Consider the following 15,774-nt stretch of genomic DNA (forward strand, 5'->3'; position numbering starts at 1 on the left):
TAAGAGATTCCTACTTCATGATTAGATGAATATTTTGATTCCTTCAAAGAAATTATTTGTATATTTTGTTGTTTGTTTTATTTTTAATACAGACCGCAACAGATGACCAAGGAGGTTTGGGATTATGTTTTCTTCAAGGAGGCTCCATTTCCCAAGACTCAGATTCCAAAGGAAAAATTAGATCAGTTAAAGCAGGAATTTGAGTTCTGGTATCCTGTGGATCTCCGAGTGTCTGGCAAGGATCTTGTTCCTAATCATCTTTCATATTACCTTTATAATCATGTGGCTATGTGGCCAGAACAAAGGTGAGTGCTAAAAAGGTTGCAGACTAAATTTATGCCTTGTGATGTCAAATATTTAAGAAGTTACTCTGCAAGGCATAGTTAGGTTTGCCAGTTGCCATCTTTTTCTTCTGTTGAACGTATAAATGAAGCAGAAAGCACGTCTTCTCCTCTCTGTTACATCCAGAAATCCTCATATTTACCTTGGGCTCACCAAAGCACATCACATTTCAGGTACCTTGACAGCCTTTCAGTACTTTACTTGACCTGTTTTGTGACTTTTTGACCTCTTACATGCAGAAATAAAGTTGGTTCAAGACAGAGCTAGAATGTTAGAATTGGAAGGAAACATCCCTCTAGAGCTGAGAGCCGCAAGGTTACAGCATTAGTTGGTAGTGATGTTCTTTTTTTTTTTTTCCTTTGAGAGAGAGTATGGAGGGGAGGGGCAGAGGGAGAGGAAGTGAGAGAATGTTCAACAGGCTCCACACTCAGCACAGAGACTGACACAAGGTTCAGTCCAATGATCCTGAAATTATGACCTGAGCCAAAACCAAGAGTCAAACGCTTAATTGACTGAGCCATCCAGGTGTCCCTGGTAGTGGTATTTTGAGTAGAGTCTGAATCTAAGTGTCATTTTTAATCCTGTGTGCTGAAAAGTAATACTTCTATCATCTTCCCTCTTGATCCAAATATGTCTCTGTGCCTTTCCTTTAGTCTTTCAAGCAGCTGAGGAAACAGACCCCTCCCTCTGTTTAACTTTTGTTTCATATCACCAGAACAATCTCATGTGACTTCCTATATTTAGAATGAGATTGCATTTTCTTTCTCAAGAATAAGAGGAAGATTTTGAAGTAGAGGAATAAAATAAATCTATGTTATCCAATTATTTTGTTATTATTGTTTAAAATGTATTTTTGGAGAAATTGGATGTCTCAGAAGTACTTGTTGGGAATATAGTTGAGTGTTCATCCCTTTGCATCAAGTTTTTGAACATGTATTAGATTTTATAAATTATAGGTAAGTAATAATGTCAAGTGCTTGTAAGTAATAATTATCAGTAACACCCGGCACTGTTCTAATAACTTATAACAACTCATTTCATTTTTATTACAACTTTTCCAGGAAGTCCTATAATATCCTCATTTTACAGACAAGGAACCTTATTGAGGCCTAGAGAGCTCAAATAATTCACCCTGAGTTACCCAGCAATGGCAGAATGAGGATGCAAACCCTACAGCCTGCCTCCAGGACTCTTGTTCTCAACCACTATCCTCGCATAATCTCATTGCTAGAATGAATGAGTGGTACTTACATAGTTCAAAAATTCAAACAGTTCATTAAAAAAATAAAAGAAAAAAGGGAACTTTTACCCTTGCCCCCACATCACTCTACTTCCCATAGGTAATCCCTGCCACTGCTTTCTTATGATTTCTTCTGAATGACATGTTTAATGAATAAACTAGCATCAGATTATTTATTTATTTAAGGAATCTCTACACCCAGCATGGGCCTTGAACTCAAAATCCAAAGACCAAGAGTCACTTGCTCTTCGGACTGAGCTAGCCAGTCACCCCATGCTTATTTATTTTTTAATTATACAAAGATACCACACTGTGGACACTTTTTCCCCCCATGTAATAGTATGCTTCTAAGATCTATTTATATCCACATATCTAGCCCTTTCCTATATTTTTAAAATACCTATTACATAGTATTTCAGTGTATGCCTGTGCCATAGTTTATGTAACCAGTCCTTTACTAATGGGCACTTCTTGTTTTCATTTGTTTCCTATTAAGAGCAGGACTCAGTACATTTGTACATGTGTCTTAGCAAACTGTTATAAAGCTTTCAGCACCGGGACGCCTGGGTGGCTCAGTTGGTTAAGCAGCTGCCTTCGGCTCAGGTCATGATCCCAGCGTCCTGGGATCGAGTCCCACATCGGGCTCCTTGCTCCGCGGGGAGCCTGCTTCTCCCTCTGCCTCTGCCTACCACTCTGTCTGCCTGTGCTCGCTCGCTCTCTCTCTAACAAATAAAAAAAAAAAAAAAAAAGCTTTCAGCATTTACCTCAACTTCTTAAGCTTAGACTCGAACCTTAAAGTTTTATTTTCTATCTTTAAACATTTACCTCTAAAGTGACAAATGGCCCGCTGCTGTGAGAGCAAATGGACATCTCCTCCTCAACTCTGAGAAGGTAAGAAAGTTTAAAATTATGCCGAGAACTTTGCAGATGTAGGAAGTTGTACATTTTAAAGAAATAGTGTAAAAATCAGTGTTAATCTTCCATTTTAAAATGTTTAGGACTACCAGCATAAATTAGGGAGTAAGTGGAGTAAATAGTATTAACGGAGGGGAGGAACTGGGAAAACTTATCTATTTTAACATTTGTAGTTAGAATGGTAGAAGGTGATACAAATTGTGACTGGAGGAGACAGAGAGAGATATAAGAAATATAAAAATTCGGACTCCTCGGTGACTCAGTGGGGTAGGCCTCTGCCTTTGGCTCAGGTCATGATCTCAGGATCCTGGGATTGTGTCCTGTGTCGGGCTCTCTGCTCAGCGGGGAGCCTGCTTTCCCCATCTCTCTGCCTGCCTCTCTGCCTACTTGTGATCTCTGTGTGTCAAATAAATAAATAAAATCTTTTAAAAAAAATCTTTAAAAAAAGAAAGAAAAGAAATATAAAAATCCTACGTTGTGACCCTAGAATATCTTTCTCATTAAGTTGAGAAAATACTTGGTGGGATTTGTTTTCTACTGTGATCAGCCATTGAATTAAAATAATAGAATTTTGGAATTTGTAGGATTCTTAACTGTTATGTAATGCTTCTTCCAGGCAGTATAACATATAGCTCTCTATACTACTACTGCTTCTGCTATTGTTAAAACTACTAATATATATGATTTTTTATAGGCTATATAAGACTTTATCTCATTAATCAGTGTCTTCAAACCCCGTGACAAAGCCCTTGCTTGCCCCTATGATGCTTTTGTGCACATCTGAAAAGGGTACCCCTCCTCACATAAACTAAAAATTGCCATGTTATTTATTTCTTAGTGAGAATATTTGTAGCAAGTTGATTTTGTTACAATCTGCATTTTGCTACAACTGATGGAATATTAATTGGAAAAGAGTATTCTTTGCTGTAAATGTCTGTCATAATGAAAATAGGTGTCGATTTAAACAAATAGCAGATGGTATGAATTGCAAAATGAAACATCATTTTTAACTGGTGCCCTAATATTGAAAGGGAATATAGAAGTTCATTTAAAATAATCTCTGTATTAGACTGAAAAACAGCTCTTTGAGTAGAAGCATGTTAGATCCACGAGGACTTTTGATTATCAAATTCATTTTTTACTTTGTAAGGTGAAGTGGAACTGTATATGTATTTACATGTATGTATATATGTGTATAAATATAAATTGTGTTATATTTTCTTTGGTCTCAAAGTTGTCATACTATACATTGTACTGATTTTATTAGAACTAGATAATTCATTGTGATGTGGTAGAAGACTAGATTATAACCTCTCTTTGGTATCAGCAAAGTTCTGTTAAAAGACAACAAATGCTTTTTTTTTTTTCTTAAGATTTTATTTATTTGAGAGAGCGATGCCAAGAGAGAGAGCTAGAGGGAGCAAGAGAGCACAAGCAGGGAGAAAGGCAGAGGGAGAGAGGGAGCCCCATGTGGGACTTAATCCCAGGTCTCTGGGATTATGACCTGACCTGAAGGAAGATACTTAACTGCCTGAGCCACCAGATACCCCAAAGACAACAAATTCTTAAATAGTAAAGATTGGCAGGCTGTGCACAGTGTGTCCTTAAATGTGGTGCCCTCAGGTAGAGCACGACTTGAAACAACCACTTGTTTTAAATGACACTAGCGAAGTTCCCTAAAACCCTAACTCTGATGTCATATGCCAGTCCATTTGTTTCTGAATGATTCTAATTGCTCTAAAGCTCTTCTTTATGACCCCTGAAATGTTCCAGAGATATAGTGGAATCATTATACATGTCTAAACCGATTCCTAGGGGGCAGTATAATCCACTGGAAAGAGTAGTGCATTTAATACCAGCCTGGAGACCCTGTCATAGCTCCGTCCCTGCCTAGCTGAGTGACCCAGACAAGTCACTATGTTAACTGGATTTCAGTGTCCACCTCTGTAAAATTAGTGCAAGATATCTTTTCCTTTTTCTCTCTAATTTTTTTTTGTGTTTATCTGATTGTGGCTAACCTACTTACTTTGATTTGGCTGATTTGGTTTATTTTATTCATATATATTCTTAATAATACCTGATCATTGACTTTCTATTTCAGATGTCCAAGTCCACAGGCAACTTCCTTACTTTGACCCAAGCAATCGACAAATTTTCAGCCGATGGTGAGTATACTTTTTTATTATTGCTCTTATATAGGGTCTGATTCTTTCCAGATTATAGAAGGCAAATTAAAATTATTATTTCAGTTTTATTGCTCTTTTCTTTTGCTTTTTCCAGTACTTTAAAATACTCATGTTTTCTTTGTGTATAAGCAACGTAAGAATTGCTGATGTGATCTGTTTAGGAACACATTCAAGCTAAGATTATTAGAGTCTTTTTAAAAAAGAAACTCACTGTAATTGCTATCTGGCTTGTTTCTAATTTACTACTTACAAGGTTAAAGAGTTGGTTTGTAGAGATGTTGATTATGAAGCTTTTGCAAAGTATTTCCTTCATACATGATATACATATAGGTGACTTGAACCTGGAGCATTCGTTTTTTTCAAGAAATATTTTCTCCTTGGCCTTAGTACTATTCCATTTCATCATTACTTTTTCAAGGGAGGAGATGTACCGTCTGACCTGTAGGAACCCTTGATTGTTTTGGTCCTCATGGCATGTCTTTTTACTGATCCTGGCTAGCACAGTTTTAGGCCATGCTGAAGGGATTGGGAAAGAACTAACCTAACTAACTTTAAAAACAGTGTTTTGACTGGATGCTGTAAGCCAAAAAGAACTACACACAAATACTGTAATTAGTAAAACTGTTTCTTACATGAAGTGTAGGTTAGCAATTCTGAAACTAACTTTATGTTTTTACTGGGATTGAAAAAATAAATCTATTGTAGATGAGAGCTCACTGTTAAAAAGATACAGATAATAAAGGGGGAATGCGAGACTGTACCCTATGGTGTTGGATTGGAATTGGCAATTTCCAGAGGTTTTAATTTTATATATAGACAGAGTGATGTAAAAATAGATATAGATATGTGTGGTTGGTTAGTATACATGCATACATATCCCTAGCCATGTCTGCCAAGAAGGCTTATGAGCAGTGACACACTAGTAACAGGGATACACCTGGCATTTGGATCTTGGTCTCCAATAAATGGAACTCAGGTGCCTGAGAGAAGTGATTGATTGGCGGGCTGGAATAGGAAAAAGTACAAGATGAGCATGAAACATCTTAAGGTGCCAGAAAATAAGGAAGTGTTTCAGTAAGGATGAGGACATTTTCAAGGACACAGATTTATTTAAGACAGAAGATCGTGGCACTATCAAATCATCCTAAATAACCCAGAAATCTGTCTGAAGGCTAGCAGAACCAACTCCACAACTAAAGACAGAGAAGAGGCTATACTGAAGAAGGTAGGAAGTGCCGAGATATGGTTTGAGAGAGAAACAGGTCATGGCCACTGAACCGTGCAGGGGTGAGGGTGGGGGGGCAGGGGTGGAGGTAGGAGCAGTCGCAGAGAAGGGCATATGACAAACTACTTCACAGGGGAGTGCATGGGGAAAACAAATCCCCATAGCAATTGGCTTGGAAAGTGAGAGGGCCTGAATTTTATGAGTTCTTGAAACCAGTGGCACTTAAAGCCTGGAGTTTTAAAGGTCACTGTGGTTGGTTCTGGGAGAGCTTGAAGGACATTGGGGCTGCTCTTGGAGAGAAGGCGGGCAAACATGGTGTAGACATACAGCATGGAAGGTGATCTGAAGAGTGCCTGGAGCACACAGTAGGGAGGTTAGTTGCTCATCTCAGAGTATGTCACAGAGAGGCTGTGTTCACGGAGAGACCCCTTTAGGAACAAAGGAATTGGCAGGTGCCATTTCCCTTCCCCATCCTTTAACATATGCATAGGGGCCCCTGCGGAAGCAGCACAGTGCTAACACTTGCCATCTAACTTGCTTACACCAAGTCCCACTCCTCCATGCTCTAGTAAAACCACTCCTCCCAGTTGTGCTTGCCTCAGTCCCAGCTTGGTGGGCTCCCATTCCCAGAAGACCAGCTCAAACCCCTGCCCACACTGTGTTTCTCAACCTAAGAGTTTGATGTGGCCTTGGTTCTGGCAGTGACAGATCTCATTTCACAAGTGGCCAGAGCACACCTATTTAAAATGGCACCACTTTCAGGCCAGGGACCAAATTGCTCATAACAAGCGAAGAGAGCCTTTGCAAACCACTGGTCTGAAGGATAAAGTGGCCAGGAGAAAATAGCATATGTAGCACATTGGAGACCGTCCTAGGAGTGCCAGGCCCTGGGGAATGGGATACTACACAGTAGGGCACTATAGAACCTCCTCATCATAAGGCCATCACCCTCAAGAACCGGGGACATAGCTGACTTTCCTAACGTAGGCATAGAGATTTAGACAACATGAGAAGACAGAGAAATTTGTCTCAAATGAAAGAACAGGACAATGCCATGGCTGGAGGTCTAAGTGAAACAGATATAAGTCACATGCGTGATAGAGAATTTGAAGCAGTGGTCATAAGGATACTCACTGGACTTGAGAAAAGAGTGGAGGATCTTCCTGAGACCATTAACACAGAGATAAGGAATAACATAACAGAGAAAAAGGGCTTAATAGACAAAATGAGAAAGGTGCTTGATGGAATGAACAGCAGGTTGGAAGAAGCAGAAAAATGAGTTAATGGCCTAGAAGACAGTAATGTAAAGTAATTAAACTGAAAAAGAGAAAAAAAGAATTATACAAAATGAGAATAGACTTAGGAAACTCCGTGGCTCCATCAAACGTTAATAACATTTGTATTTTTTTTAAAAGATTTTATTTATTTATTTGACAGACAGAGATCACAAAAAGGCAGAGAGGCAGGCAGAGAGAGGTGGGGGAAGCAGGCTCCCCGCTGAACAGAGAGCCTGATGCAGGACTCGATCCCAGGACCCTGAGATCATGACCTGAGCCGAAGGCAGCAGCGTAACCCACTGAGCCACCCAGGCACCCAATAACATTTGTATTTTTAAATAAGAATGGCATGGGGCTTATTTTTAAATAAGAATGGCATGGGGCTTGAACTCACAACCCTGAGATCAAGAGTTGCATACTCTACCAGCAGAGCCAGCCAGGTGCTCTTACAAGAGACTCATTTTAGACCTAAAGACACCTGCAGATTGAAAGTGAGAGGATGCAGAAACGTATGTCATGCAAATGGATGTCAAAAGAAAGCCAGAGTAGCAATTCTTATAGCGGACAAAATAGATTTTATTATTTTTTTAATAGGTTTTTTTTTTTTTTTAAAGATTCCATTTATTTATTTGACAGACAGATCACAAGTAGGCAGAGAGGCAGGCAGAGAGAGAGGAGGAAGGAGGCTCCCTGCTGAGCAGAGAGCCTGATGCGGGGCTCGATCCCAGGACTCTGGGATCATGACCTGAGCCGAAGGCAGAGGCTTAACCCACTGAGCCACCCAGGCGCCCCTCATCACACATTCTTTCTCTGTCAAATAAATAAATAAAATCTTTTTAAAAAAAAGTTAAAAAGTACATGAAAACAATGGTTCAGAACCTTTGGGACACAGCAAAAGTGGTTCTAAGAGGGAAATTTATAGCAATACAGGCCTACCTCAAGAAGCAAGAAAAAGGGGTGCCTGGGTGGCTCAGTGGGTTAAAGCCTCTGCCTTCAGCTCAGGTCATGATCCTGGGGTCCTGGGATCGAGCCCCACATCGGGCTCTCTGCTCAGTGGCGAGCCTGCTTCCTCCTTCTCATTCTGCCTGCCTCTCTACCTACTTGTGATCTCTCTCTGTCAAATAAATAAATAAAGTCTTTAAAAAAAAAAAAAAAAAGCAAGAAAAATCTGGGGCGCCTGGGTGGCTCAGTCAGTTAAAAGTGGCTGCTTTCAGCTCAGATCATGATCCCAGAGCCCTGGTATTGAGCCCCATGTTGGGCTCCCTGCTCAGCAGAGAGCCTGCTTCTCCCACTCTCTCTGCCTGCTATTCTACGTACTTGGCCTCTCTCTCTGTATCTCTCTGTCAAATAAATAAAATCTTAAAAAGAAAAAAGCAGCAAGAAAAATCTCCCATAACCAACTTGACCTTACACCCAAAGGAGCTAGAAAAAGAAAAAACCTAAAACCAGCAAAAGAAAGGAAAAAATAAATATTAGAACAGAAATTAATGATATAGAAACTAAAAAAACAGTAGAACAGATAATGAAACCAGGAGCTGGTTCTTTGAAAAAAAAAATCAATAAAATTGATAAACCTCTGTCATACTCATCAAAAAAAGAGAAAAGGCCCAAATAAAATCACAAATGAGAGAGGAAAAATAAGAACAAACACCAGAAACAATTAGAATATTATGAAAAACTGTATGCCAACAAATTGGATAACCTAAAAGAAATGGATAAATTCCTACAAACATATAACCCCCCCAAACTGAAACAGGAAGAAATAGAATATTTGATTACGAGCAAAGAAATTGAATCAGTAATCAAAAAACTCCCAACAAGCTTTAAGTCCAGAACCAGATGTCTTCATGGGTGAATTCTACCAAATGTTGATTGATTGACTGATCGATTTTATTTTTAAGTGATTTCTGTACCCAGTGTGGAGCTCAAACTCAGAATCCTGAGATCAAGAGGCACATGGTCCACTGGCTGAGCCAGCCAGGCGCCCCTCTACCAAACATTTAAAGAAGAGTTAATACCTATTCTTCTTACACTATTCTGAAAAACAGAGAAGGCAGAACATCTTCCAAATTTATTCTATAAGGCCAACATTAGTCTGATACCAAAACCAGATAAAAACACCACAAAAAAGAGAACGAAAGGCTAGTATCTCTTGATGAATATAGATGCAAAAGTCCTCAACAAAATATTAGCAAACTGATTCCAACAATATAGTAAAAACAAAAACAAAAAAATATTCACCATGATCAAGCGGGATTTATTCCTGGGTTGCAAGATTGGTTCAGTATTCACAAATCAATCAACATGATATATCAGTAAGAGAAAGGGTAAGAACCATATGATTGTTTCAGTAGATGCAGAAAAAGCATTTGACAAGTACAACATCCATTCATGATAAAAACTTTGAACAAAGTAGGTTTAGAGGGAACATACCTCCACATAATAAAGGTCTTAAATTAAAAATCCACAGCTGACGTCATCCTTAATGGTGAAAAGCTGAGAGCCTTTCCCTGTAAGGTCAGAAATTATGCAAGGATGTCCACTCTCACCACTTTTATTCAATAGAGTACTGGAAGTCCTAGCCACAGCAGTCACACAACTTGTAGATGACGTGGTACTGCATATAGATAACCTGAAAGACTCCACCAAGAAATTGCTAGAACTGATACACAAAGTAAAGTCTCAGGATACAAAAGATATGTACAGAAGTCTGTTGTGTTTCTATATATGAGTAATGAACCAGCGGGAAGAGAAGTTAAAAAAACAATCTCATTTACAATTGCACCCAAAATAATAAGATACCTAGGAATAAACCTAACCAAAGAAGTAGGAGACCTGTACTCTGAAAACTGATGAAGGAAATTGAAGATTGCAGGAGGAAATGGAAAGATATTCCATGCTCATAGATTGGAAATCTACACATTTAGTGCGTTCCCTATCAAAACACCAACGGCATTTTTCACAGAGCTAGAACAAACAATCCTAAAGTTTCTAGAGCCACAAAAGACCCCCCAGTAGCCAAAACAACCTTGAAAAAAGCAAAGGTGGAGGCATCACAATTCTGGACTTCAAGTTCTATTACAGAGCTTACAGAGTAATCAAAAGATCATGGTACTGGCACAAAAATAAGTATATAGATCGATGGAAAAGAATAGGAAACCCAGAAATGAATGCAACATTATATGGTCATTTAATTTTCTAAAGGCAAGAAAGACTATCCAGTGGGAAAAAGATAGCCTCTTAAACAAATGGTGTTGGGAAAATTGAATAGCAGCATGCAAAAGAATGAAACTGGACCACTTTCTTACACCATACACAAAAATAAATTAATGGATTTAATAAAAAATGGATTTAATAAAAAAATGGATTAAAGACCTAAACGTGAGATCTTGAATCATAAAGATCTTAGAAAAGAGCATAGGCAGTAATTTCTCTGACATTGGCCATAGCAAATTTTTTCTAGAGAGATTCCCCAAAGCAAGAGAAACAAAAATAAACTATTGGGACTACATCAAAATAAAAATAAAAAGTTTCTGCACAAAGAAGGAAACAACCCAGAAAACTAAATGGTAACCTACAGAATGGGACAAGATACTTGCTAATCATATACCTAATAAAGGGTTAATATTCAAAATACATAAAGAACCTATAGAACTCAACACCAAGAAACAAATAATCCAATTAGAAAATGGGCAAAAAATATGAACACACATTGCTTCAAAGAAAACATCCAGATGGCCAACAGACACATGAAGAGATGCTCACCATCACTCATCATCAGGGAAATGCAAATCAAAACAATGAGATACCACCTACACCTGTCAGAATGGCTAAAATCGAAAACACAAGGAACAACAGGTGTTGGTGAGGATGTGGAGAAAAAGGAACTCTCGTATTACTGTTGGTGGGAATGGAAAGTGGTGCACCCACTGTGGAAGACAGTATGGAGGGTCCTCAAAAGTTAAAAATCAAACTACCATATGATCCAGTAATCATGTTACTGGGTATTTACCCCCAAAACATAAAAACACTAAATTCGAAGGGATACATGCACCCCTATATTTATAGCAGCATTGTTTACAATAGCCAAGATATGGTAGCAGTCCAGGTGTCCATTGATTGATGAACGGATAAAGAAGATGTATGTATATACACATGCACACTGGAATATTTTTCAGCCATAAAAAGAATGAAATCTTGCCTTTTGCAACTGCGTGGATAGAGCTAGAGAGTATAATACTAAGTGAAGTAAGTCAGAGAAAGACAATTACCATATGATTTTATTCATGTGGAATTTAAGAAACAAAACAGGGGCGCCTGGGTGGCTCAGTGGGTTAAAGCCTCTGCCTTCGGCTCAGGTCATGATCCCAGAGTCCTGGGATCAAGCCCCACATCGGGTTCTCTGCTCAGCAGGGAGCCTGCTTCCCCCTCTCTCTGTCTCTGCCTGCCTCTCTGCCTACTTGTGATCTCTGTCTGTCAAATAAATAAATAAATAAAATCTTAAAAAAAAAATGAGGGGGAAAAACTGTCAATTAAAAAAAAAAAAACAGATGACTATATGACAGGGGAGGGGGCTGTGGAAAATGACAGGGGAAAAGAAGACATAAGAGACTCTTAACAATAGAGAACAAACTGATGGTTACCAGAGGGGAGTGGGTGAGGGGATGGGCAAAATAGATGATGTGGATTAAGGAATGTACTTGTTGTGATGAGCACTCAGTGATTAAAAAAAAAAAAAAAAAGGTACAGGAGCTAACTGGAAGGAGCTCTCAATTTTCCAAGCTAGAACAATTTAAGGAATAAATGGTAGTGTTGGATTGTAACCCAGTGAATAGGTTGAATATTTGTGAGTTCATACTGATCTAAATAATAGTTGAATAAATGAATAAGTGGGGGTGTAGGGACAGCTTTTCCTTTCAGAAGAATTCATATTAATAAATGTATGAAGATTGACTGAAATACAAAATCACCATTAGGCAGAAATCACAAATAATTGTTACAGGCGAGATCTGTCAATGGTTGCCAAAATCAATGGGTGTATATTTCTGGAAGAAACAAGATGTTTGTATATTCTCAGAGTATTTCTGCCAAGATTTTTTTTAATCACAAAAGGAAAAACTGTTTACAGTTGAGAAAACTTGACAGACTACCCAAGTGACGAAAGCTTGCAACACCAGTAATAAGTCATATGAATGTCATGCACCTCCCTGATAGTGATGTCCTGAGAGGACACACAGCATCACTTTAGTGATATTCTTGCCGGAGGTTCATAGGCTCAAGTCTAATCATGAGAAAACATGAGACAAACCAAGTTTGGAGAAATTCTGTTAAATAACTGACTAGTACTCCTCAAAAATGTCAAGGTCCTGAAAGACAAAGACTGAGGAACTGTCACAGATTTGAGGAGACCAAGAAGATAAAATGATTAAATGCAGTGTAGTTTTCTGGATTGGATCTTGCAACAGAAATAGGAATTAGGGGCGCCTGGGTGGCTCAGTGGGTTAAGCCTCTGCCTTCGGCTCAGGTCATGATCTCAGGGTCCTGGGATCGAGCCCCGCATCGGGCTCTCTGCTCAGCAGGGAGCCTGCTTCCCTTCCTCTCTCTCTGCCTGCCTCTCTGCCTACTTGTGATCTCTGTCAAATAAACAAAATCTTAAAAAAAAAAAAAAAAAAGAAATAGGAATTAGAAGAGAAACTGGTGAAATTTGAATAAGGTCTATAGTTTAGTTAATAGTATTGTACTAATGTTAGTTTCTGGTTTTGAAACCATGGTTATGTAAGTTGTTAACATTAGAGAAGACTGTTAAATCATTTATGTCTGCTTTCTTCCTGTCTTTGGACCTTTTCTTTAAGTATAAAATTATTTCAAGTAAAAACATATGAAATGTTTTGAGCTTCTTGCGTAAAGCATATTTAATCCATCCATAACTTAATGTTACATGTTCTCATCTCCCCCCTTTAGGCGCAGATGGTAGAAAACAATACACTCTTCTGAACTTTTCCTTTATCACTTAACAGTTCATATTTGAGATCACTCCATATTGAAATGTAAAGAGTTTTCCACACTCCTTTGCCCTAATATAGTGTCCCTTTGTAAGGGTGTCTTGTAATTTAATAAGGCTCTTATTAATGTTTTCTTTTTCAATATTTTAGAATGGAAGATTTTGGTTACAAAAGTACAGTTTTGTTAGAACACTTAGCAGTACCTGCTTTTAGAAAGAAGAAATTAAATATATTTTTGTATATGTAAGGCACCAGTATGTTCTCTCATGCATTAAAATATTTTGCTGCCTCTAAATGAGGCTGAGATGTTGATAGGGTCTGTATTTCCAGTTTATCATTTTCTTACTCTCCTTCATTCAGGACCACTTTATCTCATTAACTCAACCAGTTGCCTGGAAGAAACACATTTTGATGCTAAGTGTATGCAAATCAGTATGTAGGTGATTCCCAGATTTGAACAACTCTGTGGATCCTACTTTTGGTGGCTCTTATTTTTGTTGTTGATCCATGGCAGTCCTGTAAAGCATCTGCTATTTCTTAATTTCGATGTAGGTTTTGCAGTATACCTGGTTGGACACATCGTTGATAGTCACTAACCACATTTTAAAATCAGTACTTGATCACCCTCTTCTTGTTCTTCTTCTGCTTCGTTGTCCTCCTCCTCCTCCTCCTCCAGGAATGCGTTTGGCTCTGGCTGATGCTGGTGACACTGTTGAAGATGCTAACTTTGTGGAGGCCATGGCCGATGCAGGGATCCTCCGTCTGTACACCTGGGTGGAGTGGGTAAAAGAAATGGTGGCCAACTGGGACAGCCTGAGAAGTGGGCCTGCCAGCACCTTCAATGACAGAGTTTTTGCCAGGTAGTCTGTCGACTCCAGCCCATGGTTCTTTAGAGTTGCCTAGTCCTCCTGCATTTTTAAGTTTTCTTTTTTCCTTTCCTCCTAAAATAAATTAGATGTTAATAATAGCTGCTATTCATTACCATTCATTTTATTTGTTCTAGGTGCTCTGCTAAGCACTTTGCACCCATTATCTGATTTTTAGCTTCACAGCTTATATGATAAAGCTATTATTCGCCCTATTTTATAGTTAAAGAAATTGAAGCTTAGAAAAATTAAATATTTTATTAAATGCCTCAAAGCTAGTAATTTCAGTTGGGGGTTATGAATTTGCTTCTTTCTCCAAAGCCCTTGCTCATAACTACTTTACCATGCTCTCCTGCATTAGAGAAGGATAGAATGGTTAATTGAAAAATAGATTCGAAGAAAAAGAGAAATGCCAATTTTTTTCTTTTAAAAAACACTTATCATCATCTTTGTATCAGGAGCCATCTTAAGAACTGTTACAACAATGAATGGGACTTGATCCTTCACTCTAGTTCAGCAGAAGAAATCACTCATTGAACCCAATGCAAGTGTAGTTATAGGGATGGAGGGAATTCACAGGAGATGGCATGTGCATTCTGGTTTTCTTGAAGAATGGATTTTTACAGGGAGAGGAGAAAGCCGTGGAAAGAGGTGATATTTATTTGGGGTACAGTATATGGAGGGTAGAGTAGGTCAGACACATTTGGGGCCAAATTAGGCTAAATTATGAAGGGCCTTTGGTAGCAAGAGAAGATTTTTTTAATATTCAATGTCACTTATTTAAATGCAGCAAGTAAACTTGACCACCTTTGTTAAGCTGTTTTCATTTTGCATTTTGGGCTTCCTAATAAAGTTTCCATCCAGAAATTTTTAGGCAAGAACATTGTTAACTGTGTTGTGGTTAAGTGGTTTTGTGGTTGAGCAGTCTTAAATGTTTCAGGAGTTCCTCTTTTACTGTTGACTAGTATATGTGGCAGTTTTTTATATCTTTGTGTACTTGCATTTAAACTCAGTAACCTTTTTTTCCCTATTCTATAGTGAGATGAATGCAGGAATTATAAAAACAGATCAAAATTATGAAAAGATGATGTTTAAAGAAGCTTTGAAAACAGGGTTTTTTGAGTTTCAGGTAGGCTCTTCTTTTAGTGGCTATAAAGTACATCAGTGTGGCTATGATGTATTTCACCCTTTTTCCCTCTGCTATAATGTTAATTCATCTAAAGTGGAGACTGAAAATATTGCCAAGCGGTTTTTAAATTATTCAGTGAATTGTGATTTTAAATAATTTTCTTTGATTCTCTGTTGTATTTATTTAATATAAATATTTCGGTTTCTAGTTCAGCTGTGAGTCAGTAAAGAGGTTAAATCTAAAAGTCAGCCGCATTTTGCAGGAGAACATTTTTATTTTTTTATTTTTCAAAGATTTTATCCATTCATTTGACAGAGAGAACCCAAATGGGGAGTGGGAGAAGGAAGAGCGAGAAGCAGGGGCTCCCTCCTGAGCAGGGAGCCAGACACGGGGCTCTATCCAAGGACCCTGGGATCATGACTGAGCTGAAGGCAGACGCCTAATGGACTGAGCCACCCAGGTGCCCCCAGGAGAACATTTTTAAATTGAAAAAACATAAGGCAAAATTGTAATTGATTACCCCTAGTTTGAAATCAAGCATTTTCTGATGTTTTCCACAAGGTGTCAGTGTTTCCTCTAGTTTGGCAGTTCA

The 15,774-nt window shown here is 38.4% G+C and overlaps 1 protein-coding gene across 1 annotated transcript in view; it reads left to right on the forward strand.

Annotated features, from left to right (window-relative positions):
- Nucleotides 1–15,774, forward strand: part of LARS1 (leucyl-tRNA synthetase 1) — a 67,182-nt gene that overhangs the window by 32,915 nt on the left and 18,493 nt on the right. Inside the window, exons 20-24 of the mRNA XM_080804494.1 lie at nt 93–305; nt 2,416–2,473; nt 4,599–4,662; nt 13,864–14,047; nt 15,092–15,182. Coding sequence (XP_080660620.1) covers nt 93–305; nt 2,416–2,473; nt 4,599–4,662; nt 13,864–14,047; nt 15,092–15,182 — 610 coding nt within the window. The remainder of the gene's footprint in view (nt 1–92; nt 306–2,415; nt 2,474–4,598; nt 4,663–13,863; nt 14,048–15,091; nt 15,183–15,774) is intronic.

This window comes from Martes martes, assembly GCF_963455335.1.
Source record: "Martes martes genome assembly, chromosome: 5".
Classification (NCBI taxonomy): domain Eukaryota; kingdom Metazoa; phylum Chordata; class Mammalia; order Carnivora; family Mustelidae; genus Martes; species Martes martes.